Source organism: Lithobates pipiens, unplaced genomic scaffold (assembly GCF_037356315.1).
Source record: "Lithobates pipiens isolate NorthernLeopardFrog02 unplaced genomic scaffold, aLitPip1_a1.2 Scaffold_18, whole genome shotgun sequence".
NCBI classification, from domain to species: domain Eukaryota; kingdom Metazoa; phylum Chordata; class Amphibia; order Anura; family Ranidae; genus Lithobates; species Lithobates pipiens.
Window position 1 is genome coordinate 393,539,647 of NW_027507758.1, and position 18,129 is coordinate 393,557,775.

The 18,129-nt window shown below is 43.0% G+C and overlaps 1 protein-coding gene across 1 annotated transcript in view; it reads left to right on the forward strand.

Moving 5' to 3' along the window:
- PRIM2 (DNA primase subunit 2) overlaps positions 1-18,129 on the forward strand; it is a 264,458-nt gene that overhangs the window by 135,795 nt on the left and 110,534 nt on the right. The window contains exon 9 of the mRNA XM_077489506.1: positions 8,676-8,748. Within this exon, the coding sequence (XP_077345632.1) occupies positions 8,676-8,748 (73 nt within the window). The remainder of the gene's footprint in view (positions 1-8,675; positions 8,749-18,129) is intronic.

Genomic DNA, 18,129 nt, shown 5'->3' on the forward strand with positions numbered 1-18,129 from the left:
CCTCCTGTAGGATCTAAAGGATTTGTGTCTCAGTGCTATGCCATTCAGTTGCAATCCGTGATGAGGCCGCATCCTCTGAAGGCAAGGGAAAGGTGGGAAGCAGATGCTTGACAATTAGATGGGAAACAGTGGGAGGAAATATTCCAGGCAGTAGTTCATTAAATGTAGCTCAAAGGCTGACACAGCTGTATATCCTGCTAAGAATGTACTACACCCACCATAGGCTTCATTTGATGAACCCAAAACTGGACCCCACATGTACTAGATGTAAAAAAGAACACGGGAGTCTTATACAAATGTTATGGCACAAATGTAGTGACCACGGTCAACTCAGTATTTAAAGTTTCCCTCCCACAGGATCTGAGAGCATGCCTCTTGGGTGCTCTGGAGGAATACGAGTGGGAAGAACATTGCAGAGAGTCGTGCATAGAGCCTTATTTCAGGCAAGGAAATTAATTAAGTTACATTGGAGATCTGAGACCCCCCCGACCACAAAGGAGTGGATTGAAAATATTGGAATGATGCTACCTATGGAAAAATTAATATACCAGCATAGAGGCAGCACGCACAAGTTTGAGAAACTGGGCAATGTGGCTAGATGTTCCGGGACTAGCTCCGGTGGACCTGATAGCAGATAGACTACTGGGAATACATGTCGCGTGAGGATTGAGACAGGCAAGATAATAAAGGGGATAAAGTGATGTTAAGGTAGACCCATGAGGACATTTTTTATGATTGAACAAACTGCACTGTATTCCATAATGCAATAAAGATTTTATGTATACTGCAAATTAACACTCAATGCAAGGAGATTTATGATTGTAATGTACCTATGCAAACTAAATAAAATTTTGATGGATATAAAAAAAAACACAGACAAATGTTATAAATTGAGTTGCAGTCAGAACGCAGCAGCTCACAGCAAGAGTCCGGTGCGTCTCTGTTTACTGTTTCAGGTCCAATTTCAGCCTGAATTTTTGGCTGAAATCGGACCTGAAATGGGCCAAAAGACGCACAGGGCTTCTGTGCAATTTGCACTGGAGCTGCTGCAGAGATGTGTGAACCAATCGGTCACACTCTCCTGCTATGCGAATGGGAGGCAAAGAAACCCGCATCCCATTCGTAATCGTGTGAACCTAACCTAACATAACTATTTGATCCCTTACCAACCAGCAATAATTATGGCTCCCACAGACTGGCTACAGTCTGTGTTCATGTGATACACAAATTAGTCAATTTAAGAAGGTGCTCCCTTTTTTCTTTTTTTATATCACTTTTTTTATTAAGACAAATTCCAACATACAACATAGAAGTACGCATTTCACAATATATCTATATAAATCTTTTCATTAACATACACCACAGTAACCCCACCCCGAGAAAACACACCAAAAGAGAAAAAGAAAAAGCCCACCCACTTACCTACCCATAACCAAAACTCAATTTTTGCAAAACATTATTCAAAGTATAGCTAAGAAGGGGGGCTTTACAGTGCTCTATTACATGTGTCAAACAACCAGCAATACAATAAATGTAATTTTTTAAAAGGTGTATAATTTCGTATTTTCGTGTCCTATTATGTTTAGTGTTTTAATTCAATATAATCTTGCTCTACTATTTCATTTTTATAACTCTCCATTTTTCATTTCAATCTACCCTTCTTTATCTGATTCCATTGTGTGTTGCCTGTCCCGAGCCTAATTTACTATTGTGATTTATCCTCTTCCTTTAATGACATCAATCATCTCTCCCCTGTGCCTCCCAAAGGATGAAAAAAGAAACTACACAAAAAAAACTCTTCCCAATTTCTCCCCACCGGATGCAACCCACAGACTTATCTGATCCATAACACTGCATTGCCCCCAAAAGGGTTTAATCCACCCATGTATCTTTAAATTTATTCTGTTGGTCTTTAACCATATGTATCTATCCCTCTGCTTCCATTGTTTTTTTCTACCTCCCTTTTCCAATCCATTTTAGTGGGACATCCAGACTGTTTCCAAAATCTAGTTATCAATATTTTGGCTGCATTTAGCAAATGGGGAGTAACGCTTCTCTTATAAAATCTAGCAGTTGATGGCATCCCATGAAAAAGAAAATATAATGGAGAGAATTCTATAGGTCTAAGAGTCATTTTCTTAATCCAAGAGGCTATCTCATCCCAGAAAACTTTTGTCTTTGGGCAATGGCACCATAAATTCAGAAATGAGCGCCTTTTGGTTATATCCTCTCCAGCAATTAACATCTGCTGATGGATATAGCTGAGCCAATCGAGCCGGAGTACGATACCATCTTGTCAGGAACTTGTAAGACATCTCCTGTATATGGGAACTTATTGAAGTATGTAGTGTTGCTCCCATCAGCCTTTTAATTTTCTCTGATGTAAAATTATTGCCCTCTTTCCCATTCTCAAATGAAATGGGGAGTTGTCATTTTTTGGGTGCTTAGAACCAGCCTATACATTCGAGACAACATATGACCCAGCTCTGATAAGCTAACAAACCGTTCCTCAAAAGTAGTAAGTGGATTTGCTGGCCTGATCTGGTGTTTCCGCTTATTGAACAAGTCTGTCAGTTGACGGTATTTACATACAGCCATTGGTACTTCCCCCAGTATTCAAACCAAATTTACCAATGGAAGCAATTTACCCCGTGGGGCCACACCAGCGCAATTACCCTTCCATTTCCCAGCCATCTAAACTCCCTTTCTCTTCCCCCGGGGAAAACCAGGGAAATCCTTCCAATGATTTTATAGGGGATATTGGGGGGGGGGGGGGGGTGAATGTTCTGTTCATTCTATACCAAATGTATAGTCATGTATCTTCATCAATGGTGATGCATATTGCGACAACCACCTATAAGAAACCGGAATCCAGGGGGGCTCTGGCCAAGTTCCTACCTGCTAATGTTTTCTTCAAGGGCATCCAAATTTTACTAGCAGAGTCATGGCACCAGTTCATTATACGAACCTGGGCCATGGCTTTTAATAAAACGCTATATCCAAAAGTCCCACCAAACCCTTCTGTTTTTTTGGCCTCCTCAAAATCTCGTGTGCCAGCCTGGAATGTTTATCTCCCCACACAAAGATCATAAAAACGTTGTATTTGTTTAAAGAATATCTGAGTGTTATGGGTACGGTATGTGAGCCGTAAATAAGCCTGGGAATTAGACTAATTTTAAGCGTGTGTACCCTGCCAAACCATGTCAAAGTTTGACTTCTCTACTTTTGCAAGTCTTGTATTATGGATACCATCAAGGGTCCATAGTTTAGATCATATAGGCACTTTATACCTGAAGAGATCTAGACCCCTAAATAGAATATAGAATCAAGGCGCCAAACAAAAGGAAAAGATTGTTGCAAGGTGGTCCTCATCCTCAAAAGCACAAAGTGCATCAACACTGATTTCTCAATATTTATTTTAAAATTTAGAATAAGGCCAAACCTGTCTATTTCCATCAAAGACTTGAGAGGAGAGGTACAACAGTAGATCATCTTCGTAAGCTGAGATCGTATGTTCCGTTGATTCAATACAAATTCCCTCGATCTTTCTATTTCCCCTAATCGTGTGCAGAAAGGTCTACAGCACCATAGCAAATAACAATGGGGACAGTTGGCACCCCTGCCTAGTCCCATTCCATATCTCAATAATCTGATAGTCTAACACTAACTTTAATCCTTGCTGTAGGATCTGCATACAGTGCCATCACCCATCCCATCAGCCGCTCTCTTAGACCCATCTCCCTCAAAACTCCGACCATAAACTCTCACCCTATCGAATGCTTTTTCAGCATCCATTGAAATGACTACACTCTGGGTCTGGTCTGCTCCATTATTCATCCAGTGCAATACATGCAGGGCCCGAATAGTATTATCTTTAGCCTCTTGGCCCTTCATAAACCTTATTTGATCTGGGTAAATCAATTTACCTATATGTTCTTGTAACCTTAGGGCCAGAATTTTAGCCAGGAGCTTAATGTCAGAGTTAAGGAGGGAGATGGGTCTGTAGCTGGCAAAGCACTGAGGGTCTTTCCCTACTTTCAGGAGAACTGCCATAAGGCAACAGTGCCTCTGGAGGCAATGTGTTAGAGACCAAGATAGTTAAGGTATCTGCAAAGAGGATCCAACAGGATTGAGGAAAACCTTTTACAATACATATTTGTAAAACCATCACGTCCCGGGCATTTACCTAATGGCAAAGCCGCAATCGCTCCGCACAGCTCTTCCGTGGAGATTGCGTTTTCCATATCCTCCAAGGCTGAAGATGGAATGGCCTGTAGCCCTGGGGCCTCAAGATATTGCCGAATTCTTTCCAAACGGCCACTCTTCTCCACAGGAACTGAGTCTGTTATTTAGAGACGCATACAAGCGCTGAAACTCAGCCGCTATTGCTTGGGAGTCCACAATCTGCTTATCGTCTTTATTGTGTGAACATTGTGCGAATCCTGTTGTTTGTTTAATTGTCTAGCTAATAGTCTCCCACCCTTATTCCTCTGTTCATAGAATCGGTGGGCAAAGTATCTGTTTATTTTGAACTTTAAGATCAAGAAGCTGTTTTAAGTCTGCCCACCGTTTTTCCAGTCTCTGCATGTCCCCAGGTTTTAAATGGGTCTTATGTTTAATTTCAAGTTTTTGTATTTCCTCTAAGAGCATGACCATTTCCTTCTGTCTCTTTTTTTAATATGAAAATTTATTTAAATTAACTCTTCTCTGATGACCGCCTTGTGAGCTTCCCATACCACTTGGTTAGACACCTCCTCTGATATATTGGTCTCAAAGTATAGTGCTAGTGTGCGGGACAAGGATTCCACATTCTTTTTATCATCCAAAATAGATTCATTCAATCGCCATGTTCTTTCCAGGCTCCCAATCGATGCCGGACATCGTTAAACCTATTGGAGCATGGTCTGACGTGGTGATTGCCTCAATAGTTGATGAATTTACATAATTCAGATAATACTGATCGATCAACATGTCAATCCTTGAATATACATTGTGTATTTTGGAGTAATAACTAATCCCTGTCCCGCTCATGCAACACCCTCCAACTGTCCACCAAATGCAGAGAGCGAAGGCACTGTTTAACATATCTTAATGCCTTATGAGACACACAGGTTTTCCCCGAAGAGGTGTCTAGACAAGGGTCCAAGGTAATGTAAATTCCCTCCCATAACCAATAAACCTTCCCGAAACTTCCCCAGGATATCCAAAGTTTTAGATAGAAATTTAACGGTATGGCTATTTGGGGCATATATAGTAGTTATTGGGGTATAACACTGGCCCTGAATTCTTTCATTTGACAAAAAGAAAGCAGCCCTCAGGATCTACTCGTATTTCTGTGAGTACTAGGGGACATTGTGTATAGCTATTGTAACTCCTCTAGCCCTAGCAATGGGTGAAGGTGCATGAAACCATTGATTATATGGAAAAAGAGGCATACGAGGGGTCGACCCTGCCGCAAAGTGTCTCTCTTGCAAAAAAAAACTATCTCTGCCGTCATGTGACGCAGTTCATGACTTAGCAATCGAATCAAAGCCCTCTCACATTATATGATACAATCTTCACTCTAGGGCTGAAACAACTAATCGATTAATCGACAACTAATCAATTATGGAATTAATCGATTACTATTTTCATAATCGATTAATCGGCCAGTAACATAATGGGGTTAAAAATAACTAAAATGAGCCCTTTATAGTACAAAAATATAATCAATACTGTACATATTACTTTCACTGTTCTACAGTAAAAAAAATGAACCCCTTCCAGTAGTGATTATCTGCTTTTTTGACTATAAAGGGCTAATTTTACTCTTTTTAACCCAATTATGTTACTAAACATCTTAGGCCTCGTCTGTTTGTTGGTGCTTTTTGTAGAAACACACTACAGTTCATTTACATGGTTTCCTATGGGACACGTTCATATCTGTGCTTTTTTCAGCTGCTGCATATTTGGAAAGGGTCAGGGACTTTTAACGCAAAACTATGCTTTTTTGGTTCAATATACTTCAATGGAGAAGCTGCAGAAAAGAATGTAATGCGTTTTTGCAGCAATTTGTGTTTTTTAATCTGCCCAAAAAAAAAAAAATGCAAAGAACGCAAATTGCAGTAAAATCACGTGTGCAAAAATCAAAATGCACAGCAAAAAGCACTGCAGAAACAGATCAAAAGCAAAAACTGCATAGGCGTGTACCGAGCCTTATGCTGGCCTCACAGATCAATTTTCAGGTGAGAATATTCAGATGAAAAATCTTTGTACATTCGCTGAATGAAAGAATTCTATTATTTCCAATTTTTCCCCTCACTGTGGTTGAAAATGACCATCAATTTGGCCCACTTTTTTTTTTACTGTTATTAACCGAGTAATCGAAACAATAATTGGCCAACTAATCGATTATGAAAATAATCGTTAGTTGCAGCCCTACTTCACTCTATCTGCCATGCTCTCATTACTCCCACGAGGCTCTTATTGTATTGCTGTGCCTGATCGGTGTCTACGCCCAGCCTTCTGAACTCTCTCGCCTTGGATGCATCTGATGAGAAGGAGGGAGGAGGAGGGAAAAAATGCACACACAAAACCATCTAAAAACAATAACCTATTACGCCACTGTCTGTGGCACATCCCCCTAAAGGGAGGGTGAATTCGGGCAGAGGTGCACCACCTGTGCCCAGAGTCCCACACCACCCCTTCCGCCATTTGGTCGAAAACAAAGTCCCTTGTTTCAGGACCGACCTATTGGGAGAAAGATGGATAAAACCATGAACAGAATACCTCGTGAAACCCAGGCTTTCGTTTATGTTCTTATATCATTTTTTTTTTCTTTTCAGTATTTCAGCATATTGCATCAAATATTCCCACCAAAGGGGAGAAAACAAAAAAAAAAGTTTTTAGTTGGGAGAAGAGAGAGGAGATGAAAAAAAAAGAGCAGGGTGATAACAAAAAAAAAGGGGGGAGGATAGTGGGGACTATGAGAGGACAGAGGGAAAAACTGTAAAAATTTTATCAAAGCCAATCAAAAGGTTGTACTAAGGTGCTCTCACTCACATAAAAAAAGGTTTATATATGCAGAGATAATCTCAGAAATCACATGATACTTGTAATAGTTGTAATATTAGTGACAGCGCCATCTAGTGAACAAAAATCACAAGACACTGTTCAATTACAAAAAGATATACAGTATATCATACTTGGATTAGCCAAAATAAAGATGTTAAAACTTTATATAAATTAAAAAGGGGAGCCCTGATTGTATCAACCCCAGACATTACAATATATAGTGTACATAATAAACATTTTTTGTTTTTTCTTCTTCCCTATTCATACTTGCCCCTGTCCCCCACCACCTCTTCACTGAGAACCGAGCCACCGAACACTGCCGATGGCTTGGTACTCTCACCTCCCTGTCTCTGCCTCTCATCGGCTCGGTGAGAGCCTGAGATTGGCTTCAGTCCAGGCAGCTGGCGAATTCAGACTTCCTGAATCGGGATGACGTACTGCCTTGCCTGATTGCAGTGATGTCAGCGGACTTCAGACCTATAGGAGAAGCCCAGCCTAAAATGCTCAGGCTGAACTTCTCCTTTTAAGCTAAATTTTATTTTAAAAAGTGTAAAAAAAAAACGCTAAAATCAATACAAACACTCAACTATTATTAATGCAATAAGATTACACTCCACATTTAAACTAATGTTCATATATCCAACATGTCTCGACAGGAGATGTTTTTTATTTACAATTGTATCCACGATAATGCGGGGTGAATTCATTTATCCCCACAACCTTGAATGAGGTTGAATCCTTGTTGTGGTGTGAAGAATATTGCCCTTCAACCCTTTTCTTATGTCAGTAATATGCTCACTGATCCTAACATGAAGGGCCCAAGTTGTGCTACCTACCTATTATAGGCCGCACCGGCATTGGAGAAGGTATACAACCAGACAGGTAGAGCAATAAAAAAAAATCCTTAATGTCGTAAGTCCTCAGATGTAAAAACTGTTTTTACCTACACTCTTATCTTTCTAAAAAAATATATATTTTTAGTGACACCATTTATACATCAATTTCATCTCCCAACTGTTGGTATTCAAACAAAACATAAATGTGTGCAAGGACTCAACACCCTCTTTCCATAGGAGGAAAGCATCTATGTACCTACTCCAGCGCAATAACCGTAGAGGGCACCCTCCACCTACCAGGCCATAAATAATTTGCCAGGCAGAGGGCACATTTTGCCTCCATTGCAACACTGTTTGTTTTGCTTTGTTTTTTTAATTCTGAATTTTTGACTGGACCACACAGTTATGCTTCATTGAAAAGGCAAGCTAATTTAAAACAAACTTTTTCTGTTTAGAGGACCACCCAAACCGATATACAGTAATGTTCAGCCACCTCCAAACATTTGTCATGGGTAATATGAAAACATCAGGAGACAGCACCCCTCATATCGTTGGTTATTCAATTCATTAATAATCTGTGTGATATCTTTAGGATAAGTAGGAATCCTACATACTAAAGGCTTTAGAAAATAATCGACATATTCCCTATTCTCAATGTCACAGAATCAGTTCTGCTGCTTGGTGGGTGCTCCAAGTTCTTGTGAATTTTAGGCAGACAATTTGATTGGAAGTCACTGGGATGAAATATTTTTTTCATAAAATGCTTTTTCTTTTTCTTTTGATTAGCCATTCTTACATTGGTCAAGATTTCAGTTCACAAAGAAACACTGGGAAAATTTCACTTGAACAAATTGATGCGGTAAGTTTGGTTCTTTCTCTTTTTATGGACCTTATTACTAAACTTACATATTCAAAAGCTATTGTAAGGGATCTTCCCGGGGTAGGGTGTGTTTGGACACAGTTCACAGCAGACTTGGAATATATGAAGCAGATCTTGGCGTTTATTCGTGGTACAAACAGTCCAGCAAACAAAACATACAGCAACACCGTGCTTTCTAAGTACAACAAAATAAACAAAAGACCTAGCCCGGCTGGGCGCTTACTAACAGGTTCTTCTCACCTATCTGACATTTATAAAGACAGCGTCTTTTCGTCTGGATATCGCAGGGTGGGTTTTAGCTCCAGCAGTGTCTGTGCTTGCAGCTTCCTTCAACATACAGGCTGTTCATTCCCTGGCTGGGAGCAATCACCTGCAGGCCTTGCAGAGCCTTTACCTTCCCAGGCTAATTAGGATCAAAGCTCACCTGATCCCAAACCCAGAACTGGATCGGGGGATGTGGAATGACAGGTCCCTCTACCAAACCTACCTGCCATTCCATATAAACCCAGGCCCGGCAAAATTACTTAACCACTCAACAGCATATCGCTGCTGAGAAACTGATCCATCCTGGATTTACCATCTCACACTATGTCGCAACCTAGGTGAGATGTACACCCCCTCGATCACTTCTCCAGTGACATGTCTACATATCCCCCCCCTCTTTTTCAGACCGGAGGGCTGAGCCTTTTGTCCCCACAGACAACTTACCCTCGACAATGCATCAGCATTTGCCTGTAATTTCCCTGGCCTGTGTTCCACAGTGAAATTAAAGTTTTGTAGGGACAGAAACCATCTAGTCACTCTTGCATTTCTCTCCTTGTTTAACTTCATCCATGTTAGGGGGGCATGGTCTGTCACCAACTTGAATTTCCTGCCTAGCAAGTAATACTTTAAAGCTTCTAGAGCCCACTTTACTGCCAAACATTCTCGCTCCACAATGGCATAATTTTTCTCGGCCGGGGTTAGTTTCCTACTCAAGTACGTCACTGGATGCTCCTCACCATTCACTACTTGTGAGAGTACTGCACCTAAGCCTGTGTTAGAGGCATCTGTCTGGACCAGAAATTCTCGCCTGAAATCGGGGGTGATTAACACAGGTGGTTGGCACAAGGCAGACTTAAGGCTTTGGAAAGCCTTCTCGGCCTCTGGGGTCCACGTGACCATTGCTGTCTTTCCGCCCTTTGTCAAGTCAGTTAGTGGAGCAGCAACTGAGGCAAAGTTCGGCACAAATCTACGGTAATACCCCGTAATACCCAGGAAAGCTCTAACCTGTTTCCTTGTCAGGGGTCTAGGCCAATTCTGTATTGCCTCAATCTTATTTAGCTGTGGCTTAATCAACCCTCTCCCAATAATGTAGCCCAGATATTTGGCCTCTTCTAGGGCTAGAGCACACTTCTCGGCATTTATGGTCAACCCCGCATCACTTATGGCATCCAACACGGCCTGTACCTTACAGAGGTGACTTTCCCAATCAGGGCTAAAAATGACCACATCATCGAGGTAGGCAGCTGAGTAATCACGATGTGGTCGCAGAATTAAGTCCATCAACCTCTGGAAGGTTGCAGGCGCTCCATGTAACCCGAATGGCATCACTACATACTGGAATAGTCCATCAGGGGTAGAGAATGCCGTTTTCTCTTTAGCCTCAGCAGACAGTGGAATCTGCCAGTAGCCCTTTGTGAGATCGAGGGTGGTTATGTACCTGGCGTTACCCAACTTCTCAATTAACTCATCTACCCTGGGCATAGGATACGCATCGAACTTGGAGATCTCATTCAACTTTCTGAAATCGTTACAGAACCTCCAAGTTCCATTGGGCTTTGGGATTAGCACAATTGGGCTGGACCATTCACTCTGGGACACCTCAATTACCCCCAGAGCAAGCATACGTTTTACCTCGGCAGATACGGCTTCCCTACGTGCCTCCGGTATCCTATAGGGCTTAAGGTTTACTCTGCTTCTAGGCTCAGTTTCAATGTGATGATGGATGAGGTGTGTACGCCCTGGGAGGTCAGAGAACTTGTTTTTGTTTTTCTGTAGAAATTCCTGAGCCTCCTGTTTCTGTGACACTGATAGAGTATCACCTACCTTGACTGGAGGGATTGGTTGTGACAAATTATTAACAGTATTTGTCGCCACCAAGGATTCCCTGTCTTTCCAGGGCTTGATCAAGTTTATGTGATAAACTTGGAAAGGCTTCCTTCTACCTGGTTGGTGCACCTTGTAGTTCACCTCACTGATCTTTTCAACAATTTCATAGGGACCTTGCCACTTCGCCAAGAATTTACTCTCAACAGTGGGGACTAGTATAAGGACCCTATCGCCTGGGTTGAATGTCCTGATTCTTGCGGACCGGTTGTAAATCCTACTTTGGGCCTCTTGAGCCCTCTGGAGGTGTTCCCTTACGAGGGGCATTACAGTGGCTATACGGTCCTGCATTTGTGCTACATGTTCAATAACACTCTTGTATGGGGTGGACTCATTCTCCCATGTCTCTTTTGCGATGTCCAGTAGACCCCTAGGGTGACGACCATAGACCAACTCGAATGGTGAGAACCCGGTGGACGCTTGGGGCACTTCCCTAATAGCAAACATGAGGTAGGGTAATAAATGATCCCAGTCACGACCATCTTTTTCCACCACTTTCTTCAACATATGTTTCAAAGTTTTATTAAATCTCTCCACCAATCCGTCCGTCTGGGGGTGGTATACAGAGGTACGGATGTGTGAGATTTTAAATAGTTTGCATAACTCCTTCATTACTTTCGACATAAATGGCGTACCTTGGTCAGTTAGGATTTCTTTGGGGATCCCAGTCCTAGAGAACATATAAAACAACTCACGTGCAATTGTTTTAGATGCAGTGTTTCTTAAGGGTACAGCCTCAGGATAGCGGGTCGCATAATCCAGGACTACCAAAATATACTGGTGTCCTCTAGCTGACTTTACAATGGGACCCACTAAATCCATGGCAATACGCTCAAAAGGCACCTCTATAATAGGGAGCGAAACCAAAGGACTGCGAAAATGAGACACTGGGGCATTAACCTGACATGTGGGGCACGACTCACAGTATTTTTTAATGTCATCATATATGGCCGGCCAAAAAAATCTCTGGAGAACCCTCTCTCTCGTTTTGTCAGTCCCCAAGTGTCCCCCAAGAACATGGTTATGAGCCATGTCAAGCACCTGACGCCGGTACGGCTTAGGTACCAGAAGCTGTTCCACAATCTCATCCTTAATCTTATTGACTCTATAGAAAAGATCATTAGTCACCGAAAAATGTGGAAATCTTTTTTCAGCATCTGGTTCCTGAGGTACCCCATTCATAACAGTAACCTGCTCTCTCGCATTTTTGAGAGTGGGGTCCTGTAATTGTGCAGCCCCAAAATTATCCCTAGACACCTCTAAGTCTAGTATATTTTGCTCAGTGGGAGGATCCTCCTCCCCAACCAGGACCTGCAAAGGAAAACAATCATTTTCATCCTGCATACTTTTATCATTCACAGCGGACAAGGCAACCTCCTTAGAGGTATCCTCACTCCTTTTGGGGATTTCTCTTTTTTCCCAGAGAGCCCAGAATAACGGAAAATCGCGGCCCAATATTACATCATGCATGAGGTTTTTAACCACACCCACTTCATATTGTACGGTGCCTTGTTTAGTCCCGACTTTAGCCCGCACTATAGGGTACACTTTTGTATCACCATGTATGCACACAACACTCATATGCTTGTTAGGCTCTAAGTCCCCAGCCACCAGGCTAGCATGCACCAAGGTTACGAGGCTTCCTGAGTCCATTAACGCTTTAACAGGAAAGTCATTGATTGTGATGTTGCAGATTTGCGGTTCAGTCTCTAGTCCAGGAACTGCAGCACAAGATGGTTCCGCAAATAGCGACTGGCGCCGGCTAGCGTCACATTCCATGGGTTCAGAGGTAAGAGGGCAATGGGCAGACACGTGTCCCGCCTCATGGCATCTCCAACACTGGATAGGGGCTGGTCTCCTTGGCAAGGAGTCCTTTTTAGAGCCCCTTAGCCACCCGGGACCATCACCAGTCTTTTGTCCCTGAGACACCACTTGAGCCCTTATCCCTCCATCAGCAGCCCTCCACACTCCCCCAATAGATGGAAGTCTCTTACCAGCTGACGGCACAGGTCTGGCGCTCCGGGGAGGTGAAGATGCTGCAGGAACATCACGGAGGTAGTCCTCAGTCGCCTGGAACCTCTCCACAAGGTTGACAAGTTCGTTTGCATCCTTAGGATCACCTTGTCCCACCCAGCGTTGCAGGTCAGTAGGAAGTGCTCGGAGGTAGCGATCCATCACGATCTTCTCTAGGATTTGTGCAGGAGTAGAAGTGTCTGGCTCCAACCACTTTCTTGCCAAATGGATTAGGTCATACATCTGGGACCTCGCTGATTGGTCCAGACTGTAGCTCCAGTTGCGTACCCTCCGGGCACGGACCGCAGTAGTAACTCCTAGTCGGGCAAGTATCTCTGCTTTTAGCCGAGTATAGTCCTTGACCTCTTGCTCACTGAGGTCATAGTAGGCCTTTTGAGGTTCACCTGTTAAATAGGGCGCAATTACCTCTGCCCATTCAGCGGCTGGTAACTTCTCTCGCTCAGCCACGCGCTCAAATATTGTTAGAAAGGCCTCAACATCGTCCTCAGCAGTCATCTTTTGCAGCGCTTTCTGCACAGTCCTTCTCCCAAAAAAATTTTCTGCAGCGGCTCCCTCCACTGTGGGTGGATTAGCAACCACAGGCGCCTCTCGATTTGCTATCAGGTGCTCGAGAAGTTGTTGTTGTGCAGCCATCATCTGCTGTTGTGCAGCCATGGACTGTTCATGTCGTCTATTGGCCTCTGTCTGCGCCTGCTGTTGTGCAGCCATCATCTGCTGTTGTTCAGCCATGGACTGTTCATGTCGTTTATTGGCCTCTGTCTGAGCCTGCTGTTGTTGCAAACTCACTTGCATAAACTGCTTCAGCATCTCCTCCATGTTGCTGGACTGTTCTTGGAGTTTAGATGCAGCTTTCACCCAGGACATAAGCAGCTGTAGCCAAGTCTGTCCACACCGTTGCCCCTAGCAACCGTCTGTTGCCCGCATTCTCCACCAATTGTAAGGGATCTTCCCGGGGTAGGGTGTGTTTGGACACAGTTCACAGCAGACTTGGAATATATGAAGCAGATCTTGGCGTTTATTCGTGGTACAAACAGTCCAGCAAACAAAACATACAGCAACACCGTGCTTTCTAAGTACAACAAAATAAACAAAAGACCTAGCCCGGCTGGGCGCTTACTAACAGGTTCTTCTCACCTATCTGACATTTATAAAGACAGCGTCTTTTCGTCTGGATATCGCAGGGTGGGTTTTAGCTCCAGCAGTGTCTGTGCTTGCAGCTTCCTTCAACATACAGGCTGTTCATTCCCTGGCTGGGAGCAATCACCTGCAGGCCTTGCAGAGCCTTTACCTTCCCAGGCTAATTAGGATCAAAGCTCACCTGATCCCAAACCCAGAACTGGATCGGGGGATGTGGAATGACAGGTCCCTCTACCAAACCTACCTGCCATTCCATATAAACCCAGGCCCGGCAAAATTACTTAACCACTCAACAGCATATCGCTGCTGAGAAACTGATCCATCCTGGATTTACCATCTCACACTATGTCGCAACCTAGGTGAGATGTACACCCCCTCGATCACTTCTCCAGTGACATGTCTACACTATAAACAGCGATGTTGTAGTAAACAGTGATGTTCTGTTATTTTTGTTTAACCACTTCAATACAGGGCACTTTCACTTCCTTTCTGCCCAGGCCAATTGTAAGCTTTCAATGCTGTCACAATTTGAATGACAATTGCGCGGTCATGCGAAATTGTACTATTTAATCACCACTGGGTTTTTTATTTTTTGCTAAAAAAAAATTTTTATTTTTTTGCCAAAACATTTTTCTTTGTTTCTGTTATAAAATTTAGCAAATTAATCTTTCGTCCTAAATTTAGGCCAAAATGTATTCTGCTACATTTATTTGGTGAAATTAACCCAAATAAGGGTATATTATTTAGTCTGTAGGAAAGTTGTGTTGTCCACAAACTATGGTTCACCACCCCCCAAGGACACTATTCCTCCCCCCCAGAAATACTTGTTATAGGGCACTGGTTGTCATCATCATTAAAGTACACCAAGTAATTGTAATAGCCGCTACCTTATATTGCAGGTGCAGCTCGGTGTTCACGGCTGCTTCTCACCTCTATTCCCTTGAGGCAGCAGCGGGCGGGGCTGAGAATATCAGGGAAGGGCCTGACGTCAGCGAGGAGGAGAGAGGCGGGCACGCCTGATCTCTTGAGTGCCGCTGTATTCTCATGTGAATACAGCAGCGCCGCCGGCTTGTAAACGGGATTCTAACACTGAGACTAATGCAGGACTGGCAGGGAGGAAGGTGCGTGCCGTTTGACCAACTAATCGGCAATGAAAATTGTTGACAATGGTTTTCATTATCGGTTTATTATGGATTAATCATTTCAGACCTACTCAAAAACACATCTGAGGGCGTACGCTTGTGAGCCCAAAACAGAAATCTTCAAACATCTGATCGTGTAATTTCTTGAATAATTGATTAATATTTAATAGTTAAGTGCAGCAATCTGTTGGACTTTTTCTATATTTGGTGACTAGAGGGCATTGCACTGGATACAGACAAGGTGCTGCTTTCCTCAACTATATTAAAGAGATTATATATAGAGATAGAGATATATATATATTATATATATATATGAGAGAGAGAGATGGATATATATATATATATATATATATATATATATATATATATATATATATATATATATATATATATATATTATCCTGATTGTCATTTCTTGAAAACCCAAAATACCACAACAGTACAAGGTATTTAGTAAGAGGCATGGTGTGTTCTTTGAAGTTGTTTCCTTAATTTCTTGTACGTACTGTCACCAGTGCAGTACAGTGTCGTCATATAACTGGCGAATGGCGGTGAGCAGGGACACGAACTGGTGACAGTATGCAAAGTATTTTATTTTATTTTTTTCCATTTTTTATTCTTTCATGTGTGTTTTGTTGTGATTAGCTGTGATTGGCCCTGTCTGTGCCATGTGATCACTCTGACCAATCACAGAGATCAGCACAATAGTGCACAATGAATGGAATGAATTGAGGCCATTCGTTGTTTACAATTGTCATGTGATTTGTCACAGCGATCACATGGTACCAGGTGGGAAGCAGTTAAAACACATAGAAATACCACTGTGCATTCAGATGGCATAATTTCCAGTCTAGGTCACACGGGCTCCTCCCTACCAGTTATGTCACAGGGCACGTGACTTCATCAGGGTCCTCTGGGCACAGACGAAAATGGACCCATAATGAGAGTGATGAAACAGGAATAATTTGTGCTTGCTCACAAACAAAGTTCCCAACAAGTTGAAATTCTCTATGCAATGAGTGCACGTAGGTCAGCGGGTGCCAATTGGTCAGCGAGTACCTGTGCATTGTCTTGTTGAGTATTAGTGTCAGGACTGCTGTGCAAAATGTAAGCACATTGAAGCCCAGGTTCTTAATCTGGGGAAGCAACTGTGATTTCCCTCTCTACTAAAGGAGAGCCAAAAAATGTACACAGCAGGGGCCAGCACAGAAACGGGTGGCGACAAAGAGGTGCAGGCACTAGGAAAGAGTAGATGGGTGACAGTCAGGAAGGGTAGAGGGGAAAGTGCCAGGTAGGCCGATCCAGGGCTGAAGCATCCCAATAAGTATGCTGCATTGCATGACATTGGTGAAACCAGTCAGGGACCAGTACTGCTGGAGCTAAGGGTCTCTCATTGCTGCCGGGGAAAGCGAAGGGAAAGGAAAGACAAATTCTTGTGGTGGCGGACTCCATTTTTAGAAGGACAGAGAGGGCAATCTGTAGCAAAGACCCAAAGCATTGCACTATATGTTGTCTACCAGGTACTCGGGTTCGGCACATCACGGATCTGGTGGACAGATTACTGGGAGGGTCTGGGGAAGACCCACCTGTCATGGTGCACGTTGGCACCAATGACAAAGTCAGAGGTAGATGGAGTGTCCTAAAGAACTATTTTAGGGACTTGGAGCTAAATTGAGGAAAAGGACCTCCAAGGTAGTACTCTCAGGAATGCTACCGTTATATCAAGCCACACCAGAAAGGCAGAGGGAGATTTTGGAAGTAAACGAGTGGCTGAAGAGCTGGTGTAGTAAGGAGGGGTTTGGATTCCTGGAGGACTGGGTCTACTTCTCAGTCGATCACCAGTACTATAGACGGGACAGCCTGCACCTAAATGAGGAGGGTGCTGATCAGCTGGGAGTAAAGATGGGCAAAAATTTTGAGGGGTTTTTAAACTAGACGATGGAGGGGGTCAGAGGTAGAGATAGTCAGTGCGGAACATATTCCATAGGGTAGTATTGGGGGCATTAGCGGTAGGTTGACTGAAGCACATGAACCCAAGGTAAGTATAGTAACAAGTCCTAGTTGCAGTCTCGAAACACCCAATAACCGTAAACTACACGGCATGGTCACCAATGTCAGGAGCCTGGTGGACAAGACTGGTGAACTAGAGATACTGTTGTATGAGAAGGATTTGGATTTTGTGGGAATTTCAGAGACCTGGTTCAACAGCTCTCAAGATTGGCTGGCAACCATTCAAGGTTATACCCTTTATCGCAAGGATAGAGAGGGTAAACGGGGAGGGGTATGCCTATATATCAAGAATATTGTACACATGAATATGCGAGGTGAAATCACTAAGGGAGCTAGGGAGGAGGTGGTTTCCTTATGGATAGAGCTCCAAAGGGATAAAGCTAAGGGGAAAATTGTACTGGCAGTATGCTATAGGCCCCCTAACCTGGGGGAGGAGGGGGAAATGGATCTGCTATCACAAGTTGGATTAGCAGCAAGGATGTGAAGTGTTATCTTAATGGGGAATTTTAATTATCCAGACAGACTGAGCGGAGGAAACCAAGCATTCGTCTAATGCTGTGTACACACGGTTGGACCTTCCGGCAGAAAAAGTGCAACGGAATCATTTCATCTGATATTCTGATCGTGTGTAGGCTTCAGTGGACTTTTTTTTTTAAATTCTTATGGACCTAGAAATAGAATATGTTTTAAATCTTTCCAACGGAATCAATTCCTATCGGGAAAACCATATGCTGTTCCGACGGACCAAAAAACAACGCAAGGGCAGCTATTAGCTACTGGCTATTTAACTTCCCTTTTTTAGTGCCGTTGTAAGTGTTGTACATCACCGCATTCTAAACGATCAGACTTTGGTGTAATAGTATGTAGGCAAGTCCGTTTCAGTGGAACT